Source organism: Chlorocebus sabaeus, chromosome 19, assembly GCF_047675955.1.
Source record: "Chlorocebus sabaeus isolate Y175 chromosome 19, mChlSab1.0.hap1, whole genome shotgun sequence".
In the NCBI taxonomy this organism is placed as follows: domain Eukaryota; kingdom Metazoa; phylum Chordata; class Mammalia; order Primates; family Cercopithecidae; genus Chlorocebus; species Chlorocebus sabaeus.
The window spans coordinates 30,133,061-30,156,532 of NC_132922.1; the positions used below are offsets into that span (position 1 = coordinate 30,133,061).

A 23,472-nucleotide genomic window follows, 5' to 3' on the forward strand; every position below is an offset into this window, starting at 1 on the left:
TAACAGATTCAGAGGAAGGCAGCTGAGGGCAGAGGCTGCCTGAGAGCAGGAAAAAGAAGCTTGAGAGCCTTCTGGCTGGAAAGGCAGCTCTACAGATGGGCCGCAGCTGTAGATCAGTTCTGAACCAGGGACTGAAGCAAGTTTGTCATAAATAAAGGAAAGTGGTAGTGTTGCTGTTGTGGTGGATGTATATCCACAACCAGAACCTTCAGCTCTGGAGGGACCATCAGGCTGCCACTGTGGCCACAGAGCATCACTCATGTCTCCACTGGGCAGATTTGCAGAGACTCATCTGTGAACAGAGCAAGTCTCTGCCTCCTGGAGCTCATATGCTGTGAAGAAAAGAGAGGCTGGGTGCAGTGGCTCATACCTGTAATCCCAGCACTTTGGGAGGCCGAGGCAGGTGAATCACCTGATGTCAGGAGTTTGAGACCACCGGGCCAACATGGTAAAACCCTGTCTCTACCAAAAATACAAAAAACTAGCTATCCGTGGTGGCAGGCGCCTGGAATCCCAGCTACTCTGGAGACTGAGGCAGGAGAATCGCCTGAACACAGGAGGCAGAGGTTGCAGTGAGCTAATATCATGCCACTGCACTCCAGCCTGGATGACAGAGCGAGACTCCATCTCAAAACAGAAAAGGATGTGGAGAAGAGGGTTGGTGGTTGGAAGGAGTTCTCCTTTAGGGAAGATGTCTGGGAAGGCCTCTCTCAGAGAGTGGCCTTTGAGAGGAGACCCTAATTGGATGAGGGATGAGAGGCTGAGCCATGTAAGTATCCGGATGGAAAACATTACAGGCAGAGACAGTGGTGTGTGCAAAGGCCCTGGGACAGGGTCACCCATGTTAACAGGTTTTAAAGCTGGAATTGCGGATGAACTAGAGTCAGACATTAATAGGACCAGAAGGGACACTGGTCCCTGAAATAGAATTCGAGGATTTGACCATGGCCAGGAGGCTCAGGTGGCCCACTGGGACCTCCTAAAGTGGGAACTTCATAAAGGAAGAATATAAGAACCAAAGTCCAGGGGGCAGTGCCAGGCCCAAGTCTGTGAGGGTTCCCAGAATTGGTGGGCTAGAGAGAATCTGTTTCCAGTTCAGGCCCTGGACTCTGAACCTCCCAGGCACATTGCCATCCATCTTACCCGCTCCCCCCAGCATCGAGATGGGGTCTTGCTCTGTTGCCCAGGCTGGAGTGCCGTGGCACAATCTCAGCTCACTGCAACCTCCGCCTCCCAGGTTGAAGTGATTCTCCTGCCTCAGCCTCCCGAGTGGCTGGGATTACAGGCACCCACCACCACAGCTGGCTACTTTTTGTATTTTTAGTAGACAGGGGGTTCACCATGTTGGCCAGGCTGGTCTTGAACTCCTGATCTCGTGATCTGCCCACCTTGGCCTCCCAAAGTGCTGGGATTATGGGCGTGAGCCACTGCGCCAGGCCTCTGCTATCCATCTTAACATGGTGCCGTGAACCAGCCTCTCAGGAAAAGGGTCTCATGAACAAATGAGGAAAGCAAGCAGAGGTAGGGCAGGGAGGGAGAGGCAAAGGAACATGTTGTTGGAAAGGGTAGTGTGCCCCCACAGATGATAGTACCCGTCTCCAGATGTGCCCACTGAGAGTTTATGAAGTGGCTGCTCCATGTGGTCCTTGACTGCCCTAGGGGAGAGTCACAGAAAGCTGTAATACCACCGCCTCTCGGTTTCCCCAGGAGCTTGTCCGTCAGCGAGGAGTCCTGGAGCGCACAGAGAAGATGGTGGACAAGATGGACCAAGATTTGAAGATCAGCCAGAAACACATCAATAGCATTAAGAGCGTGTTTGGGGGGCTCGTCAATTACTTCAAATCCAAACCAGCAGAGGCCCCACCTGAACAGAATGGCACCCTCGCCTCCCAGCCCAACAGCAGGTGAGTGTGTCTTCTACCATCTGGGTATAAAGGAGCAGAAGTGGAGATTAGTGCAGATGACCAATACTTTCAGTCCACGTCAGTGTCATGAAGGGATCCAGCAACCCTTTAAGTTACTCATCAGGATATTTGTCCTCAAACATTGTGAAGCCAGAAACTGTTCTTCCGTGTTCCCATGTTCACTTGATTGACATGTAATCTGTCAATTGCTTCTCCGATAATTGTGACCCCACTACTTTGAAAGAGAGGGTGTTCGCCTCAGCGTAATCAGTACAAATGTGACTCACTTCACATAATTTTTCCTTTAAAAAGTCTTTAGGGCTAGGTGCAGTGGCTCACACCTGTAATCCTGAAACTTTGGGATGCCAAGGTGAGTGGATTGCTTAAGTCCAGAAGTTCAAGACCAGCCTGGGCAACATAGTGGGACCCCAGTCTTTACAAAAATTACCCAAGCATTGTGGTGCACACCTGTAGTCGCAGCTCCTCAGGAGGCTGAGGTAAGAGGATCGCATGAGGCCTGGAGGTCAAGGCTGCAGTGAGCTGTAATGGTGCTGTTGCACTCCAACCTGAGCTACAGAGGGAGGCCCTGTCTCAAAAAAAAAAAAAAAACTTTATGTCTAAATTTGTCATATCTAATCCAATTCACCATTGATTTTCATTTTAAAATTACAAGACTGAGCTCAGTGGCTTATCTATAAAATCCCATGCTTCTGGAGGCTGAGGTGGGAGGATTGTTTGAGACCAGCCTAGACAGCATAGCAAAGACTCGTCTCTATAAAAACTAAAGAAAAAAAACAATTAGCCAGACATGATGGCACTTGCCTATAATCCCAGCTACAGGGGAGACTGTGGTGGAATTATTGCTTTAGCCCAGGTGTTAGAGACTAGAGTAAGCTATGATGGTGCCAGTGCACTACAGCCTTAGTGACAGAGTCTCCCTGTCTCTAAAAAAATATAAAAATAAATAATTAAAATTAAAAAAATAAAGATAGAAGTTGCTTTCCTCAGGTTTTGGCTTGAAATATAAAATCACACATGAGATTGGGGGCTGGGCGTGGTGGCTCATGCCTATAATCCCAGCACTTTGGGACGCCGAGGCAGGCGGATCTCAAGGTCAGGAAATCGAGACCATCCTGGCTAAGATGGTGAAACCCCATCTCTACTAAAAATACAAAAAATTAGCTAGGCGTGGTGGTGGTCACCTGTAGTCCCAGCTACTCAGGAGCCTGAGGCAGGAGAATGGCATGAACCCAGGAAGCAGAGCTTGCAGTGAGCTGAGATTGCGCCACTGCACCCCAGCCTGGGTGACAGAGCGAGACTCTGTCTCAAAAAAAAAAAAAAATTACATGAGATTTTGGTAGACTTCAGTGTTACATATTCAAGGATAAAGGAATGGAGTTTCTGCTAAAATAGATTACTACTGTTTGTATTTTAGATCGTTGTGTCTTTTTATTATTAAAAACAACATGGCCATATTACAGATAATCTATACATACCACAACACAAAAACAGAAAATTTCGTTTTTCCCCTTATTCAGTGTTTTTATAGTTGTAACCATAGTATTTTTTTGGTTTGATAGCCTTTTTCTTCCATTTAACCCAGAAAAAATGTTTGATGATATAACTTGGGTTCCATAACCATCTCTCTCTCTCTCTCTCTCTCTCTCTCTCTCTCTCTCTCTCTCTGTTTTGTTTTTTTATTTTTTATTTTATTTATTTATTTTTTTTGTGAGACAGAGTTTCGCCCTTCTTGCCCAGGCTGGAGTGCAAAGGCGCAATCTCGGCTCACTGCAACCTCTGCCTCCCAGGTTCAAGCGATTCTCCTGCCTCAGCCTCCCAAGTAGCTGGGATTACAGGTGCCCATGCCATGCCTGACTAATTCTTTTTTTTTGAGACGGAGTCTCGCTTTGTCACCCAGGCTGGAGTGCAGTGGTGTGATCTCGGCTCACTGCAAGCTCCACCTCCCGGGTTCACGCCATTCTCCTGCCTCAGCCTCCCGAGTAGCTGGGACTACAGGCGCCCACCACCACAGCCGGCTAAGTTTTTTGTATTTTTAGTGGAGACGGGGTTTCACCGTGTTACCCAGGATGGTCTTGATCTCCTGACCTCGTGATCTGCCTGCCTCGGCCTCCCAAAGTGCTGGGATTACAGGCATGAGCCACCGTGTCCAGCCTAATTTTTGTATTTTTAGTAGAGACGGGGTTTCACCATGTTGGCCAGGCTGGTCTCAAACTCCTGACCTCAGGTGATCCACCTGCCTCAGCCTCCTAAAGTGCTGGGATTACCAGTGTGAGCCACCGCGTCTGGCTTTTTTTTATTTTATTTTATTTTATTTTTTTGAGACAGAGTCTCACTCTGTTGCCCAGGCTGGAGTGCAGTGACACCATTTCAGCTCACTGAAACCTCCATTTCCCAGGTTCAAGCAATTCTCTTGCCTCAGCCTCCCAAGTAGCTGGGATTACAGGCATGTGCCACCATGCCCGGCTAATTTTTGTATTTTTAGGAGAGACGGGGTTTCTCCATGTTGGCCAGGCTAGTCTCGAACTCTTGACCTCAGATGATCTGCCCGCCTCAGCCTTCCAAAGTGATGGGATTATGATCGTGAGCCACCACATCCGGCCTTTCTCTTTGTTTTAATTCTGTAATGTGGAACTTTTCTTTTTCATTTTATTTATTTATTTTTTAAGAGACAAGGTCTTGCTATGTTGGCGAGGTTGGTCTTGAACTCCTGGCCTCAAGCAGTCCTCCCACCTCAGCCTCTGAAAGTGCTAGGATCACAGGCACGAGCCACCACACCTAACTGCAGAGCAATTTTTTTTTTAGCACATTACTAAGGTACAGTAAAATGGCATGCATCTTATGTGGAGAGCCAGTAACTGTGAACCTGTGTGCACTAGTGTGGCCACCACCCAGATCAAGATGTAGGGTATGGTAGGGAAGAAATTAGATAACTACTTCAAACTCAGAGTGGGGCTGGGGAGAATCCAATGTAGGTAACAAAGCTAGCGGTGATAGCAGAAAGAACAGGCACAGGCAGGTGAAGCCATCAGACTTATGGAGAGGTTCAGGCATGGTGGCTCATGCCTGTAATCCCAGCAGTTTGGGAGACTGAGGCAGGAGGATCACTTGATCCCAGCCTGAGCAACATGACAAAACCCCGTCTTTATAGGAAAACACAAAAATGAAGTTGGGCATGGTGGTTCAGGCCTATAATGCCAGCACTTTGGGAGGCCGAGGTGGGTGGATCATTTGAGCTCAGGAGTGTGAGACCAGCCCGGCCAACATGGTGAAACCCCGTCTCTCCTAAAAATACAAAAATTAGCCAGGCGTGGCAGTGGGTGCCTGTAGTCCCAGCTACTTGGGAGGCTAAGGCAGGAGAATCCCTTAAGCCTGGGAGGCAGAGGTTGTAGTAAGCAGAGATTGCGCCACTGCACCTCAGCCTGAGTAGCAGTGAGACTCTGTCTCAAAAAACACACACACACACACGAAAATTAGCCGGACGTGGTGGTACGTGCCTGTGGTCCCAGCTACTGGGGCAGCTGAGGTGGACCCGACCTTTTGGCATAGGTAGGAGGATCACCTGAACCCAGGGAGGTTGAGGCTGCAGTGAGCCATGATTGTACCAGTGTACTCCAGCCTGGGTGACAGAGTGAGACCCCGTCTCAAAAAAAAAAAAAAAAATACTGCAGGAAGGACCTTGCAGAGTTGGCCCTGGGAACCTGTAGGCCTCAGTGAGTGCCCTGGGGAGGCATTAGCTAAGGTTGTGAGGGTTGGTTTGTTTTTTTGGCTCAGCCATAATCACCATTCTGGGTTCTCCAGCTCAACCCTAATTTTAAACATCTGCCATTTTCCTCCAATTCTAGTTGTTGCTTGTTTTTTGTTGTTGTTGTTTTTTTCCAATATACATCAGAAAGATGTTTTATATGCTAATCTTTGGCCACATTTAATTGCCATAGGAGAAGGTAAGATGTTCATTTGTTTTGGTCTAAGACATCCTCCGTGTACAAACTCAGGAGCAGAGTGAGCCCTTGGAGGAGTGGGAAACTGGCAGGTTTGTGACTAGCACCCTTTCACACCCTTCCACATCCTACATACCTCTTCACAAAGGCTGCTGCTGGGGCTCTTGGAGGCCCCTACATCCCTGAGTGTAGCTATGAAAGCCATGGAAGTCCTGTGGCTCCAGGGGCAGTTTTCTTTTTTTGGAGCATCTTTAAAACTCAAGGGCTTCCCAACAAAGGCTTCCATCAGTGAGGCAGCCATAGTTATTTCAGTGAGGTGGGCTTTCTCTCTTGGGAAGTCCTGTTTGTCCTTGGCTGACAGCTTTCCAAGCCACTTGTCCTCATTTCCACTTAAAGCTCCTGAGTTCCTATCAAGGTCCCCAAAGTCATGTACCCTGCCTGGCCTGCCCCTAGATTAGCCCCAATCAGTTGTAGCATTCTTACCATCTCTTAGTAAATTCAAGAAAGCAAAACTTTCTTTTTTTTTTTTTCTTCTTTTTTTTTGAGACGGCATCTTGCTCAGTCACCCAGGCTGGAGTGCTGTGGCGCGATCTCGGCTCACTGCAAGCTCCGCCTCCTGGGTTCACGCCATTCTCCTGCCTCAGCGTCCCGAGTAGCTGGGACTACAGGCGCCTGCCACTACGCCCGGCTATTTTTCTTTGTATTTTTAGTAGAGACGGGGTTTCACCGTGTTAGCCAGGATGGTCTCAATCTCCTGACCTCGTGATTTGCCTGCCTAAGCCTCCCGAAGTGCTGGGATTACAGGCGTGAACCACCGCGCCCGGCCGCAAGCAACACTTTCACCCATGCTCTGCAGTTCTGTGGGAGCAGAAGCTACAGGAATGCAGTCTGCCTGTTGGAAGATATGGGGGAGGCAGACAGTCCACAGGGATGCAGTGGGGACCCAGAGGAGAGGGAAGTTGGCCCTGGGGACAGAGGAAGGCTACACAAAGGACCTGACCTTTTGCAGAAGGTGAAGGTTTTGAAGGAACCCACCAGTTGAAGCAGAGGGTTGGTGCAGACACATGGCAGACAAAGCACAGGGGAAGCCGGTGTGAAGGAAATTGTTGGCCATTTCAAGGGCCCAGCAGGGCCAGGCACGGTGGCTCACGCCTGTTATCCCAACATTTTAGAAAACTGAGGCAGGACGATCACTTGGGGCCAGGAGTTCGAGACCAGCCTGGGCAACATAGCAAGATCCTGTCTCCACAAACATAAAAATTTTTTAAAGCTGGGTATGGTGATGCACGCCTGTAGTCGTATCTACGTGGACAACCAAAAAAAAAAAAAATGAAAAGGGGCCGGGCGCGGTGGCTCACGCCTGTAATCCCAGCACTTTGGGAAGCCAAGGTTGGTGGATTATGAGGTCAGGAGATCGAGACCATCCTGGCTAACACGGTGAAACCCCGTCTCTACTAAAAATACAAGAAATTAACTGGGCGTGGTGGTGGGTGCCTGTAGTCCCAGCTGCTCAGGAGGCTGAGGCAGGAGAATGGCATGAACCTGGGAGGTGGAGGTTGCAGTGAGATCACGTCACTGCGTTCCAGCCTGGGCGACAGAGGGAGACTCCATCTCAAAAAAGAAAAAAGAAAATGCAGTAAATTGTGAGTAAAATTTCTGTGATCCTATCAAAACCTTTAATCCATAAATGCAGGAATACTGTCACTTAAAATCTTTTTTTTCTTTTTTTTCTTTTGAGACAGGGTCTCTGTCACCCAGGCTGGAGTGCAGTGGTGCAATCTGCTCACTGTCTCCTCCACCTCCCAGGCTCCAGCAACCCTCCCACCTCTGCCTCCCAAGTAGCTGGGACTACAGGCGTGGGCCACCAAGTACAGCTAATTTTCATATATTTTGTAGAAACAAGGTCTCACTATGTCTCCCAGGTTGATCTCGACCTCCTGGGCTCAACTGATTCTGCCACCTCAGCTTCCCAAAGTGCTTGCATTGCAGGCATGAGCCACCGAGCCTGGCCCACTTAAAAGCTTTTTTTTTTTTTGAGACAGAGTCTCATTCTGTCACCCAGGAGTACAGTGGCACGATCTCAGCTTACTGCAAGCTCCGCCTCCCGGGTTCACGTTATTCTCCTGCCTCAGCCTCCTGAGTAGCTGAGACTACAGGCGCCCGCCACCATGCCTGGCTAAATTTTTTTTGTATTTTTAGTAGAGACCGGGTTTCACCACGTTAGCCAGGAGGGTCTCAATCTCCTAACCTCGTGATTTGCCTGCCTCGGCCTCAAAAACTTTTAAAATGAGTTTCTCCTAATCAAACTTCTATTCAGCCATGCATTTCCTGCGTACATCATTATCACGCAAACTCTTCGGCCTTCTCTGAAGTTTCATCTCTTGGGAAGCCCTGTTTGTCCTTGCTGACAGCTTTCCAAGCTGCTTGTTCTCATTTCCACTTACAGCTCATGCGTTCCTGTCACAGATGCACCCCTAATTTGAAATTCTCTAACTTACTGAAGACTTGGTTTCTGACCAGGAATCACCCTCTCTTAAACCTACTTATCACTTCTCTCACTCTCCCTAGAAATTGGCTTTCTTGGCCTGGCACAGTGGCTAACACCTATAATCCCGGCACTTTGGGAGGTTGAGGTGGGTGGGTCACAAATCAAGCAATTGAGACCAGCCTGGCCAACATGGTGAAACCCTGTCTCTTCTAAAAATACAAAAATCAGGCCTGGTGCGGTGACTCACACCTGTAATCCCAGCACTTTGGGAGGCCAAGGAGGGTGGCTCCCCTGAGGTTGGGAGTTCGAGACCAGCCTGACCAACATGGAGAAACCCTATCTCTACTAAAAATACAAAATGAGCCAAGCAAGGTGGCGCATGCCTGTAATATCAGCTACTTGGGAAGCTGCGGCAGGAGAATTGCTTGAACTTGGGAGACAGAGGTTGCAGTGAGCCGAGATTGCACCATCGTACTCCAGCCTGGGCAACAAGAGGGAAACTCCATCTAAAAAACAAAATTAGCCGGGCGTAGTGGCACTCACCTATAATCCCAGCTACTCAGGAGGCTGAGGCAGGAGAATTGCTTAAACCCAAGAGGTGGAGGTTGTGGTGAGCTGAGATCGTACCACTGTACTCCAGCCTGGGAGACAGAGCAAGACTCCATCTCAAAAAAGAAAAAAAAAAGAAATTGGTTTTTTTGTGGGGGAGTCATTTTTCACAAAGAAACCATGTTTTCCTCCTTTATGTATTACCAGTAGGTATGTGATGGCACATGGAAAGAAGAAAGCCAGCATTGAGATGTGCAGGCTGAGAGGTGGCCAGGCAGACTCAGAAGCCAAGCATCTCCTCCTACTCCCAGCCTGGCAATGCACAGTCCACAGTGGTGCTTAGAGGAGCCAGTTCTGTGTTCTAGACTTTCAGTCACAGCTTCCATGGGGTGAAATCCTGGAGTGTTAAACCCTTCCATTCACGAGGCTCTGCTGCATTCTACCCATCACTGGAGCCCTGGACCTGCAAAATCCTTAGTTTGCGGGAGTCTGGATTTGCTCTTGCAAGTTGGGAGTCATTAAAGACTTTAACTGAAGAGGTGCTTCCCAGTATTGCTTTAGAAGGATGCCCAGCACCCATGGAGAGTAAGGATTGGAAGGGAGGGGATTGAATTGAGAGGCATTGCCATAATCCTTGTTAAAGGTAAAGAAAGGCAAGGCAGACCGGGCGTGGTGGCTCAAACCTGTAATCCTAGCACTTTGGGAGACCGAGGTGGGCAGATCACGAGGTCAGGAAATCGAGACCATCCTGGCTAATACCGTGAAACCCCATCTCTACTAAAGATACAAAAAATTAGCCGGGCGTGGTGGTGCGTGCCTGTAGTCCCAGCTACTCGGGAGGCTGAGGCAGGAGAATGGCGTGAACCCGGGAGGTGGAGCTTGCAGTGAGCCAAGATTGCACCACTGCACTCCAGCCTGGGCGACAGAGTAAGACTCCATCTCAAAAAAAAAAAAAAAAAAAAGGCAAAGCAGAAGGAGAAACTGGGTTTCTGGGCTACCTAGGGTTTGGGAGATCAAGAGGGCATTTGTTTTGCCTGGATTGCTGGGAGTAGCACTGTGTAGGAGGAGGGCAAAAATTGCGAGTAACCCTGGTTCCCAGATTGGCTGGCAAAGTAGTCAGGCTGCTGTTGAGATAGAGAAGAGCAGGTTGTTGAGGAGGCACAGCTCCCAGCTGGAGGCACCTGCCACACCTTAGGGGGCTCAGCAGAATGTCGGGGATCAGCAGGGCATCAGGCCTAGTCTAAATGACTTTGAGTTGCAAGAGCTGTCCCTGTCTACAGCCAGAGTCAGCAAACTAGGCCACGGAGCAAAATCAAAGATATAGGGACTTATGTGATGAGAAAAAAACGTATTTTCACCACTTTTTAGTGACAAAATTTAAAATATAAAAACAGTGGCCGGGCGCAGTGGCTCACGCCTGTAATCCCAGCACTTTGGGAGGCTTAGGCAGGCGAATCACGAGGTCAGGAGATCGAGACCATCCTGGCTAACACAGTGAAACCCCGTCTCCCCTAAAAATACAAACTATTAGCCGGGCATGGTGGTGGGCGCCTGTAGTCCCAGCTACTTGGGAGGCTGAGGCAGGAGAATGGTGTGAACCTGGGAGGCGGAGCTTGCAGTGAGCCAAGATGGCGCCACTGCACTCCAGCCTGGGCTATAGAGCGAGACTCCGTCTCAAAACAAAAAAAAAAGGTAATAGGCTGGACACAGTGGCTCATGCCTCATGCCTGTAATCCTGGCACTTTTGGAAGCTGAGGCCGGAAAATCGCTTGAGCAGGCATCTGTAATCCCAGCTACTCAGGAGGCTGAGGCAGAAGAATAGCTTGAACCGGGAAGGTGGAGGTTGCAGTGAGTCAAGATCACACCACTGCACTCCAGCGTTGGCAACAGAGCAAGACTGTCTCAAAATTAAAAAAATAAAAAAAATTAAAATATTGGCCAGGCACAGTGGCTTATGCCTGTAACCCCAGAACTTAGGGAGGCTGAGGCAGGTGGATCACCTGAGGTTCGTGACCAGCCTGGCCAACATGGTGAAACCTTGTCTTTACTAAAAATACAAAAAATAGCCAGGCGTGGTGGTGGGGGCCTGTAATCCCAGCTACTCGGGACCCTGAGGCAGGAGAATCAGTTGAACCCGGGAGACGGAGGCTGCAGTGAGCTGAGACTGTGCCATTGCACTCCAGCCTAGGTGACAGAGCGAGACTCTGTCTCAAGAAATTAAAAAAAAAAAAAAAAAAGAAAAGGGCAGGGTGGTGAGTACCTGTGTTCTCAGCTACCTGGGAGGCTGAGGTGGGAGAATCAGGAGCCTAGGAGTTAGAGACTTCAGTGTTTGCGCCATTGTACTCCAAACTTGGTGAGAGAGAGAGACCCTATCTCAAACAACAACAACAAAAACAGTAATAGTTGAATACAGTATTTTGGTAATGTAAGTGCACTAATGAGAAGAATGAAACTCTTGAGGTTCTGAGTTTGTCATCTGAGGTGCAGATAGTCATCTCTAAGGTCATTCTTTGGTCGTGAAATTTTGTTATGTGTATTTTACCACAATAAAAATAACTTGGGGCCGGGCGCAGTGGCTCAGGCCTGTAATCCCAACACTTTGGGAGGCCGAGGTGGGTGGGTCACTTGAGATCAGGAGTTCAAGACCAGCCTGGCCAACATGGTGAAACCCCGTCTCTACTGAAAATACAGAAATTAGCTGGGCGTGGTGGCGCGTGCCTATAACTGTAATATCCCAGCTACTCAGGAGACTAAGGCAGGAGAATCACTTGAACCCGAAAGGCAGAGGTTGCAGTGAGCCGAGATCACACCACTGCACTCCAGCCTGGGTGACAAAGCAAGACTCCATCTCAAAAAGAAAAAGAACGAGGAAACAATACAAAAACAGGAGGTGAGCCAGATGTGGTGGCAGGTCATTGTTTGCTAACTGTGGTCTAAAGTACCCGTTTGGTTGTTCCATGTGCTTTCCATCTGCCTGGTCCTAGGAATCCTGGTTTCCCTGAGAGAGGGCCACCTAACTCGATGCTACACTGCTTTTTTTTTTTTTTCTTGGTAAAGACAAGGTCTCATTATGTTGCCCAGATCTCACACTCGTGAGCTCAGGCAATTCTCCCACCTCAGTTTCTCAAAATGCTGGGATTACAGGCATGAGTCACCACACCTGGCTTAGCTGCCACACTTCTGAGGCAGGGGTCTTCGTAAGCTTATTGCTTGGCCAGCTGTGCTCCTAGGAGAAGCTGTTGAAATCCCTACTTTGGTCAGAAGGAGTTTGGTACAGAAGCAGCATTTGATTTTTGGCATACAGGCATTATGTGAAAATACTGATAACATTGTCATAGGGATTTTTCCTTTTTAATAGTTTCCTTTTTTGTAAACTTTTATCCAAAGATTGAAAGAAGCCATAAGTACAAGTAAAGAACAGGAAGCAAAGTACCAGGCCAGCCACCCAAACCTTAGAAAGCTGGATGATACAGGTAAGTGGATACCTGTGTGCACAGCCCCATTTGAATTCTAGGGGGGAGACCTCTGGGTTTGGCATTGGTCCTTAGGGGGCAGTAGCAGCCTCTCGGGGGAGGTGGGCAGGGACCCCAGCTGCCAGCATCACCCATGCTAGCCAAAGGGCCTTAGGGACCCGGCATGCTCTTGGGGAGCTGGGGGTGTGCCTTATGGTAGGGCTCCTCCCTCCCTCCCTGCCTCCATGGAGAGGAGAATAAGGAAGTGAGGGCCTGCGTTCCATTGAAAATGAGCCTGCCTAGCCTGGTGCAATAACACACGCCTGTAATCCCAGCACTTTGGGAGGCCAAGCCAGGTGAATCACCTGAGGTCAGGAGTTTGCGACCAGCCTGACTAACATGGTGAAACCCTGTCTCTACTAAACACAAAAAAATTAGCCAAGTGTGGTGGCATATGCCTCTAATCCAAGCTACCTGGGAGGCTGAGACAGGAGAATCACTTGTACCTGGGAGGCAGAGGTTGCAGTGAGCTGAGATCATGCCACTGCACTATAGCCTGGGCAACAAGAGTGAAACTCTGTCTCAAAAAAGACAATAAGCCTGCCCATCATCGGTTCCTGCCTATGTCACTCTCAGTTGTTCCAGCAGTAAAAAGGCAACTGCAGAAAAACCCCTTGGTAAATAGCTGTCCACGTCCTAATCCCCAGACCCCGTGAGTCTGTTAGGTTATATGGCAAAGGCGGAATTACAGTTGCAGATGGAGTTACAATTGCTAATCAGCAAGATGGGGAGATTATCCTGGATTGTCTAGTTGAGTCCAGTGTCATCACAAAGGTCCCTTTTAAGTGGAAAGAGAAGCAGAAGAGAGAGTGGCAGAGTCAGAGATCTGAAGATGTTGCTGGCCTTGAAGATGGAGAAAGGGACTCACCTGCCAAGGCACACAAGTGAACTCTAAAAACGGCAAAAGGTGAGGAATTAGATTCTTCCCAAGAGCTCCAGAAGGAGTGCAACCCTGAGGACATCCCGACTCAGCCCAGTGAGACCCACGTTGGACTTCTGACCTCCAGAATCGTAAGACAAGTTTGTGGTCATTTGTCACAGCATCAGTGAGAGGCTAATACAGCCTCCAGCCCAAGCAGGAGGAGCAGCAGCCACATGGACAAGGTATGCAAGACAGTGAGTGTTGGTCAAATCATTCCACTTCTATCAAGTGATAGGCCCAGAAATATCCCTTATCTGGAAAGGAATTTAGGACTCCTGGGGCCTCCTCCTGGGGCCAGAGTACATTGAAATTGGTGGTAGAAACCAAAGGCTTAAACTGTGCTGCCTTGAAGAAAATGATACACCATGGAAGCTCTGGAACCCACCATGGTTGTGGTCGATGCAGCTGGGGAGACCAGATGGAGGAAGAGCAGGGAGCAGGAGAGACTGACATCATCAGCACAGTTCAGTCTGGAAAGGCAAGTGGAAGAAGTGAGTGTAAATTGAAAGGCAAGGGTGGGGAAAGTCGGCCTCATCACACCCTGGAGAAGTGGCACAAGACACTGCACCCAAGACACAATTTTAAGGAATTAAGGAGTTTCCATTTGTGTCGTATATATTAAAAGACTGAAAAAAAAATCGGCACAGTTTGCAGAATGGTTTCAGTTGGTTGGTGCTGGAGGAAATATGCTAAGTCTAGAAAGTGATGTTTCCCTAAAGGAGATAAACTGGGATGACAGGACTTTTCTGTGTGCATTTAGAAACCAGTTCATTCAAGCCAAGAAAGATAATTTTAAAAAAGAAGAAACTAGAGTTCAAGGACGATTTCTTGTGGCAAATGTGCATTATTTAACATTTCTTTTTTTTTTTTTTTTTTGCTTATTTGTTTCAAGTGAAAATATAGCGTAGAGATAAATTTCAGAAAGAAACAAAATTACCCATAATTCCATTTATGTAACGTAACAATTTGTATTTTTAGACTTTGTCCACAGACTGTGTAGTTTTGCATTATTGCAGTTCCACTGTGTATTGTCACTTGTATGACTCGTGTCTTTCCTGAGCTTGTGCACCAGGGTCTGAGTTGGTGACCCTTAGTTTGAGGTTCTTTCATCTGCCAAGGACTGAGGGATGTTGGGAACCATCCCCTACCCTGTGGAAGCGTCTCTCCTGGCCCATGAGCCTGCACTGTGCTCCTCCCTCATCCCTCTGGATAGCTTCAGAACCAACCTTTCATTCCTTCCACCCATTTTCCAGATGAAATTGTTTTGGGTGTGTGAAGCAGCATTTGAACAATGTCAATTAACCACTCTCCTGGTGTTTCCTTCTGAACTTAGACCCTGTCCCCAGAGGGGCTGGTTCTGCTGTGAGTACCGATGCTTACCCAAAGAACCCACACCTTCGAGCCTATCACCAGAAGATTGACAGCAACCTAGGTAAGACTGAGCGCCACGCCAGCTTCTGTAAGCCACTGTTCCTTCAGGCAGCTCACGCCAAGCATAGCCCCTACGTGAGGACCCTTCAGCTTCAGCTCCCTCCCCACACATCGCATCCCACACCAAGCCGGGTCCATCTTGCCACCTCACTGTCTCTGGAATCTCTCCACTTCTCACCATTTCCTACTTCCAGCCCAACCGAGCCCTCCCCACCTCTCACTTTCATGAACAGCACCAGGGACCCAGGAGTCCCTGAGAGGCGATAAAGTGGAGCCTGGACGTGACCGCTCACTCCATCCTTCCCACCTGGCCACTCAGAGCCCTGTTTTCCTCCTTGTGAAACGGGCTGCCTCTGAGAACAGTGGGAAGGTTACCTGAGCCAGAAAGTGCCTGGGATGGAATTAGCGCTCATGTTGCAATTGGCATTTTGGCCACACAGCCTCCAGCATGATGTTTCAAAACAGAAGGGTGTACAGGGGGCCGGGCGCAGTGGCTCACGCCTGTAATCCCAGCACTTTGGGAGGCCAAGGCAGGTGGATCATCTGAGGTCAGGAGTTCAAGACCAGCCTGACCAACATGGTGAAACCCTGTCTCTACTAAAAATACAAAAATTAGCCGAGCATGGTGGCTGGCGCCTGTAGTCCCAGCTACTCGGGAGGCTGAGGCAGGAGAATCACTTGAACTCAAGAGGCATAGGTTGCAGTGAGCCAAGATAGCACCATTGCAGTCCAACCTGGGCAACAAGAGTGAAACTCCATCTAAAAAAAAAAAAAGAAGAAATGAGGGGTATATTCTTCCAGAACTCTCTCACGGAACCCCACACACTCACAGTGCAGTCCAGGCTCTCTTTGCCTGCCCTGGTCCCTTCTGCTCTCATCACCTGCAGGCTCGTGTGGGATTTCTGATGTGAGTTCTTTCTGCCTTGTGGCCCCTATCTGCCTGGATGAGCTCCCCCAACTCTCTGCAGGCTGGCTCCTTCTCTTTCTGTCAGTCTTGCATTAGCGTGGTCTCCTCTCCCTGTCTCTCGGGACCCTTGTGTTTCCAGGGGGCTGCCCTGGCCGTTTGTGATTGTGTATCTGCTGGTTTGCCTGCTGTATTCCCAATCAGAATGTAGATTCCAGGACAGCATGGGAGTGTTTCCATTTTGTCACTACTTTGTTCCTGGGGCCCAGCAGGCAAGCACTTAGTGGTTTTGTTTTGTTTTGTTTTGTTTTGTTTTGAGACGGAGTTCACTTTTGTTGCCCAGGCTGCAGTGCAGTGGTGCAATCTCCGTTCACCGCAACCTCAGCCTCCTGAGTTCAAGCGATTCTCCTGCCTCAGCCTCCCGAGTAGCTGGGATTACAGGCATGCACCACTGTGCCCGGCTAATTTTGTGTTTTTAGTAGAGATGAGGTTTCTCCTTGTTGGTCAGGCTGGTCTCAAACTCCCGCCTGCCTCGGCCTCCCAAAGTGCTGGGATTATAGGCGTGAGCCACTGCGCCCAGCCAGTGATTATTTTTTGAATGGAAAAGTCAGTTACTTGAAGTTCAAGTAGGTGTTCGCCTGTGGGCAGTTGTGTGAGTTTATTCTAAGTAGTGTCTCAGATTTGCTGCCTCCTCTTACCGCTACTCCATGAACAGAAATCTCCCCCATGGTGACCTGGGTCACCCTCTCAGTCTCCCAGCCCCTGTTAGGAGCTGGCAAAGTGGAGAGGATCAATAATAAAATCCTCCCCTGCTGTAAAGGTATCTAGTGGGAGGCAAAACTGAAACCCATGAAGATGCACATGGAGTGTCTGTGCACACATTTGCTCCTGCTTGCTGTCTAGGAAGCCCCAGACAGCTGCCACCTCCTTCTATGCCTAGAACTCTGTCCTCCAGAGCCAAAGACCTCTAAGGCAGAAGGTGTGTCTGCCCAGATCTAACCACTCCAGAGAAACCCAGAGAGGCGTGAAAGCCCTTTGTCCTTCACCAGGAGAAAGGGAGTGGTTAGGGCTAGTGGTATGGTTGGTGCCTGCTGGCAGGAAGTAGGAGAAGGGACTGCCCACCAGTAGGGGTGCTGAGGGTGCACAGTTGGCACTGTGGACTTGCAGCTGGGCAGGTCCCGACAGGACGCAGTCTAGAGTAGGAGGTGGGCCCTGGCAGGAGGGCGGGTGGCTGGTTCAGAGCTCAGCCCTCCGGCCCTGCTGACACAGTTCAGGCCAGGCCACTCTGGTGCAGGGGATGTTGCCTTTGTTCACACTCTTCCCATCTTAACACATGCTCCCTGCTATTTCAGGAACTCAGGCAAGCTCTCTGGACTCCAGTGCCCTGGCCTGGTGGCTTTACATTATCACACATTTTATCTCAGCCTCTCTGTTTGCTTATCCTTTGCTGCCCTGGCTGCCAGTGAGCTTCCTCCTGAGGCCTGAGGCAACCACAGATTCTACTGTCCATGGAGCACGAGGCCCATGAGTTTCAGTAAGCTTAAGCAGCAAAGAGCTGAATACTATCTTTTTTTTAAATTTTTAAATTATACTGTTTTTCTCTTTCTTTTCTTTTCTTTTTTTTTTTTAGAGATGGAGTCTCACTTTGTTGCCCAGGCTGGTCTCGCAACTCCTGGGCTCAAGTGATCCTCCCACCTTGGCCTCCCAGAGTGCTGGGATTACAAGCATGAGCCACCGTGCCTGACCTGAAGACAATCTTTTTATTTATTTATTTATTTATTTATTTATTTATTTATTTATTTATTTTAATTTCTTTCTGAGAGTTTTACTCTGTCACCCAGGCTGGAGTGCAGTGGCGCAATCTCAGCTTACTGCAGCCTCTGCCTCCTGGGTTCAAGCGATTCTCATGCCTCAGCCTCCCGAGTAGCTGGGATTACAGGTGCGTGCTACCACGCCTGGCTAATTTTTGTATTTTTAGTAGAGACGGGGTTTCGCCATGTTAGCCAGGATGGTCTCAATCTCCTGACCTCAAGTGATCCACCCACCTTGGCCTCCCAAAGTGCTGGGATTACCGGCATGAGCCACCACACTCAGCCTGTCTTTTTATTTTATTTTTTGAGATGGAGTCTTGTTCTATTGCCCAGGTTAGAGTGCAGTGCATTGATCTCAGCTTACTGCAACCTCCTCCTCTCAGGTTCAAGTGATTCTGCCTCAGCCTTCGAAGTAGCAGGGAATACAAGCATGCACCACCACATCTGGCTAATTTTTGTATTTTTTAGTAGAGACAGGGTTTCACCATGTTGGCCAGGCTGGCCTCAAACTCCCGACCTCACACGATCCACCTGCCTCGGCCTCTCAAAGTGCTGAGATAACAGTACACTTTGTAATCCCACACTTTGTGAGTACAGGATCACTCACAAAGCCGTGAGCCACTGTGCCCGGCAAAGAGTACCTTTTTAAAAAAACTGATTTTGGCCAGGTGCAGTGGCTCATGCCTGTAATCCTAGCACTTTGGGAGGCCAAGGCAGACGGATCACAAGGTAAGGAGTTCGAGACCAGCCTGGCCAATATGGTGAAACCCCATCTCTACTAAAAATACAAAAGAAATTAGCCGGGTGTGGTGGCGCACGCCTGTAGTTCCAGCTACTTGGGAGGCTGAAGCAGAAGAATCGCTTACCCCGGGAGGCAGAGGTTGCAGTGGGCCAAGATCATGGCACTACAGTCCAACCTGGGCAATAGAGCAAGACTCTGTCTCAAAAAAAAAAAAAAAAAAAAAAAAAAACGATTTTGCTTAGATTTGTGGTACCAGTCAGTGCTAAGCATTTGTGTATCCTGATCCTTTTTCTCTTGGTGTTTCGTATTTAATCTTGCAAGTAAGAAGGCTTACACAGCACTACCTCTTCTCCCTCCCCTCTGGCTCTTTCCTGGCTGCTGTTCTTAGTAAAACGGCAGGAAGCAGCCCTGGGCATATCTCCCTACCCCCGGCGTGCACAAAGACACACACACACACACACCATCACAAACCTGGGAAAGAGGCTTTACTCTTCACCGTGACAGAATCAGTTAAGTCAAGACTCATCTCTGCAGTGGGTGCAACCCCACCAGGCAACACAGATCCCTCAGCCTGTCTCTCCCCCTTAGCCACACCATCAGGAAGCATCTGCAGGTGCCGCGACTGTGTTTGCTCATGCCTACATGTCATTTCCTCCTCCCACAGATGAGCTCTCCATGGGACTGGGCCGTCTGAAGGACATAGCCCTGGGGATGCAGACGGAAATTGAGGAGCAAGATGACATTCTTGACCGGCTGACAACCAAAGTGGACAAGTTAGATGTCAACATAAAAAGCACAGAAAGAAAAGTTCGACAACTCTGAAGACAGACGGATTTCTACTCTATTGTGATGAAAAGATTTGAAAGAGCTTTTTTTGAACTTCCAAGAAATTTCACTTACTATTTTAGTATGTAAATTAATGTGTGTTTGCAAATGATATAATAGAGTAGGTCTTAAGACGTTTTTGCCATTATAAGGAAGTGTTTGTCCTCCATTTCCCTAGGGTTAACACCTCACCAAGTTCTTCCAGCAAAATGCTTATTAGAGTTTTTGTCTGAGCACAGTAGCCTGGCCCTGCATATTTTGGGCATTTGCTTACCATGCTGGAATAAGAAGAGTTGCATTTCTCACTTTAGTGAGCATGTGGAAAGATGTGGACAGAATTTCAGTCTTGCAGCCACGAACCTCTATTTCTCATTCCCAAGCCTTCCCATGAGTCAGAGCGTTAAGGGGGTGTGTGAGCCAGTCGTTTGGTGGAGGAGGGTCCTTCACACACCTTTGTTTAGGAGTCATCATTCACACATACACACACATTCACACACACATCTCCTCACACACTGAACACATTATCTGCGATTCATCCTCTGGGAAAGCATCAGTGTTAGAATGGGAAATGGAGTGTGCCATGTTGCTCTTTTGTTTTCTGATGTCCCCGCTTCCCTCCAGCCCCCCATCCGTGGCATGTATTTTAGTAGGTGGGCTTCACACCAGCACTGCTCACTGTGACTCCTGGAAATGTGCAGGGAATTGAGTGAGCCCCGCTTCCCCACATGCTCTCATCTGGAACTCTTCATCTGGGAACAGGTCTTACACTGGCTCAAGGCTGCCAGGCTGACTGACAGAGCGCCCAATAGAGTTTGTGGGAATGGAGTATTACACAGATGTGGCTGCGCAGTGGTCTTCCTCCACCCCTCTGGGAATCACCATTAGGCAGGCCTCAGGAGGGCAAAATGTTTATTTGGAACCTGGGGTCTCCTGACCTGACTAGCATTCCCCCCGACTCTTCTGCACTTTTTGCAAAGTAACGAATCATCACTTATTTCTCTGCCACCCAGTTTTAGGACTGGAATTCTACAAATGATGCTGACTTTGTATAGAAAAATTTAGCTAAGGGGGGAAAAATGCCCAGATACTATTTTAACTGGCTCAGCTAGTTTTCTCCTTTCACTTTACATAAGAAATCATTTAGAAGTGTCAGTTAAAACTGATTTATTTATGCTGGTATATCCAACAAAATAGTTGGAGCCACAAGGCCCTTGCCTTTTTAAAAAACAAAATATTTTGAAGATGGTGAAAGTGATTGATTTTAATAATGAGATAGGTCACTTAAAATAACAGTGCCTTTGACCTTAAAACATGGCACTGGCCCATGTGACCTTTGCCATTTCACAATACTTCCCTTTACAGTCTGCAGCCTATAAACAGTGGTGTCTCAAAGCAAAGCAAACCTCTGTAAGTGTTGCCACAGTGCATTAGTTTTTATGTAGCACTTTGTTTATAAAAATTCCCATCCCATAATGCATGACCTTCCTAAAAATATCCACAGCCTCCATAGGCAAGCAGAGCTTTCTGTGCTACACACTGGTTAGATTCCAGCCACCTCAGGGATTCTGATCCATGTCATTAACGACCATCCCAGGGTGTGAGGGCCTGATTAAAGCTTATCAAACTAGAGATTTGTTTATTAGATGAGCTCAGCATTATTATTCTAACTGGTAAAAGGGAAATTTTAAACATAACACTGAACCCAAACAAAACTACTTCATGAGGCTTTCAGCAAAAAGGCTGCTTAAAAGTATGAACCCAGGATGCAGAGCAGCTTTTGTGCACAGTTCAACTTACTGTAATTGTTTCCGGTTCTTTCCTCTAACACCTTCCATGTATGTCATAACTGTTGATCACCATCAGGCATAGACTCGTGGAGATTAGTCATTATACCTCAGACCTAAGCTAATTATTTAAAATAAATACATGTGAAGGCCACTGTCAGACATTCTCGGCAGCCTTCCACTTGCATAATGAGTTTAGTGATTCAACTGACTTGAAGCACAGTAACATCTTATTTTATACCCCTTCCCTGTCTTTTGCTGGACTGATGAAGCCAGTTACCCACCTTTCTCTGTTTTTTTTTTTTAACCCCAAGTATATGGAAGGAGAGTTGCCTTTTCTGGAAATTGTCTTCCTCTGACATATTGGAGGGCCTTGTTTTGTCCTGTTCTTGTTCAGACCCTCTTGTTCTATGTCCTGTGCTGAGGGACTGTCCTTAAGTTACAGGACAGCCAGCTGGTCCTTTCTGCCACTTCTTCCCCACTCACATGCCCAGGAAGGCCTGGTTGCTGATGCTACTTTATAAATGAGTTGCTTGCATTTTCACAGAGAATGAAGGAAGACCTAATGTGGCTCCAGAATGAAGGAAGACCTAACATGGCTCCAGAATCTTTTCACATGATGATTGGGGTCAACAAAAAAATGCTACCCTCTAGATTAGACACATTTCATGGAAACAAGCAAAGGTGCCAGGGCTGGGCTGACTGTGGGATGAGATTTGGTACTGCAGACAGATTTCGATTTCCACAGTTGAGCTGGAAACAAACTGTGCCTTCAAAAAATGGCTTTTCGGGCCGGGCGCGGTGGCTCAAGCCTGTAATCCTAGCACTTTGGGAGGCCGAGACGGGCGGATCACGAGGTCAGGAGATCGAGACCGTCCTGGCTAACGTGGTGAAACCCCGTCTCTACTAAAAAAATACAAAAAACTAGCCGGGCGCGGTGGCGGGCGCCTGTAGTCCCAGCTACTCGGGAGGCTGAGGCAGGAGAATGGCGTGAACCCGGGAGGCGGAGCTTGCAGTGAGCTGAGATCGGCCACTGCACTCCAGCCTGGGCGACAGAGCGAGACTCCGTCTCAAAAAAAAAAAAAAAAAAAAAAATGGCTTTTCGCTGGGCGCGGTGGCTCAAGCCTGTAATCCCAGCACTTTGGGAGGCCGAGACGGGCGGATCACGAGGTCAGGAGATTGAGACCATCCTGGCTAACACGGTGAAACCCCGTCTCTACTAAAAAGTACAAAAAAACCTAGCCGGGCGTGGTGGCGGGCGCCTGTAGTCCCAGCTATTTGGGAGGCTGAGGCAGGAGAATGGCGGGAACCCGGGAGGCGGAGCTTGCAGTGAGCCGAGATCCAGCCACTGCACTCCAGTCTGGGGGACAGCCAGACTCCGTCTCAAAAAAAAAAAAAAAAAAAAAAAATTGGCTTTTCTAACTTAAAGTGAGTTATATGTTAGGTGTGCTACTAACTTAAAAAATAATGCACTCTCTGGCCGGGCGCGGTGGCTCACGCCTGTAATTCCAGCACTTTGGAAGGCCAAGGTGGGCGGATCACAAGGTCAGGAGATCAAGACTGCCGGCTAACATGGTGAAACCCCGTCTCTACTAAAAATACAAAAAATTAGCCAGGCGTGGTGGCTGGCGCTTATAGTCCCAGCTACTCAGGAGACTGAGGCAGGAGAATGGTGTGAACTCGGGAGGCGAAGCTTGCAGTAAGCCGAGGCAACAGAGCAAGACTGTGTCTCAAAAAAAAATTCACTCTCCTTCGAGAAAGTTTTCTAACATCTAGTAATTTGTAACTTAGAAGTGGAGTTTCCTTGTGGATGTCTTTTTTACATTCTGTAGGAAAGGAAACCTGAATTTAACTCAGGTTGCAAGAAATAAAAATGTCAGTGCATTTAAATTTCTCTTTCTCTAACCTCTTTTTGTGAATATGTAATTTTAAGTGTATACTATACCAATTTAGTAATAATCTTATACTTTGCCCATATAGGCCTTTTCTGCAGATTTTTTTTATTTTATTTTATTTTATTTTTTTGGAGATAGAGTCTCACTCTGTCACCCAGGCTGGAGTGCAATAGCACAATCTCAGCTCACTGCAACCTCCGCCTCCCAGGTTCAAGCAATTCTCCTGCCTCAGCCTCTCGAGTAGCTGGGATTACAGGTGCGTGCCACCATGCCCAGCTAATTTTTTTATTTTTTTAGTACAGACAGGATTTCACTGTGCTGGCCAGGCTGGTCTCAAACTCCTGACCTCGTGATCTGCCCACCTCGGCCTCCCAAAATGCTGGGATTATAGGTGTTACCTGCAGAATTTTAAAGTTACAAATGTTGTAACTTTTAGCTTTTTAGGTCTGATGAATGCAGTGTCAGTACAAAAAGATGAGCTAGGGCCGGGGCATGGTGGCTCATGCCAATAATCCCAGTGCTTTGGGAGGCCGAGGCAGGAGAGTCTACTGAGGCCAGGAGTTTGAGACCAGTCTAAACAACATAGTGAGACCCCATCTCTACAAAAAATTTTTAAAAATAGCTGGGCCTCTAGTCCCAGCTACTTTGGAGGCTAAGGTGGGAGAATTGCTTGAGCTCAGGAATTGGAGGCTGCAGTGAGCTATGATCATGCCACTGCACTCCAGCCTGGGCGACAGAGCGAGACT

At 48.2% G+C, this 23,472-nt stretch overlaps 1 protein-coding gene across 1 annotated transcript in view; it reads left to right on the forward strand.

The window, feature by feature from the left end:
* Window positions 1–22,725, forward strand: part of SNAP29 (synaptosome associated protein 29) — a 33,448-nt gene extending 10,723 nt beyond the window's left edge. The window contains exons 2-5 of the mRNA XM_007974935.3: window positions 1,708–1,904; window positions 12,288–12,373; window positions 14,668–14,766; window positions 18,887–22,725. Of these exons, the coding sequence (XP_007973126.1) occupies window positions 1,708–1,904; window positions 12,288–12,373; window positions 14,668–14,766; window positions 18,887–19,044 (540 nt within the window). The 3' untranslated portion in view covers window positions 19,045–22,725. The remainder of the gene's footprint in view (window positions 1–1,707; window positions 1,905–12,287; window positions 12,374–14,667; window positions 14,767–18,886) is intronic.
* The last annotated feature ends 747 nt before the right edge of the window (window positions 22,726–23,472 follow it).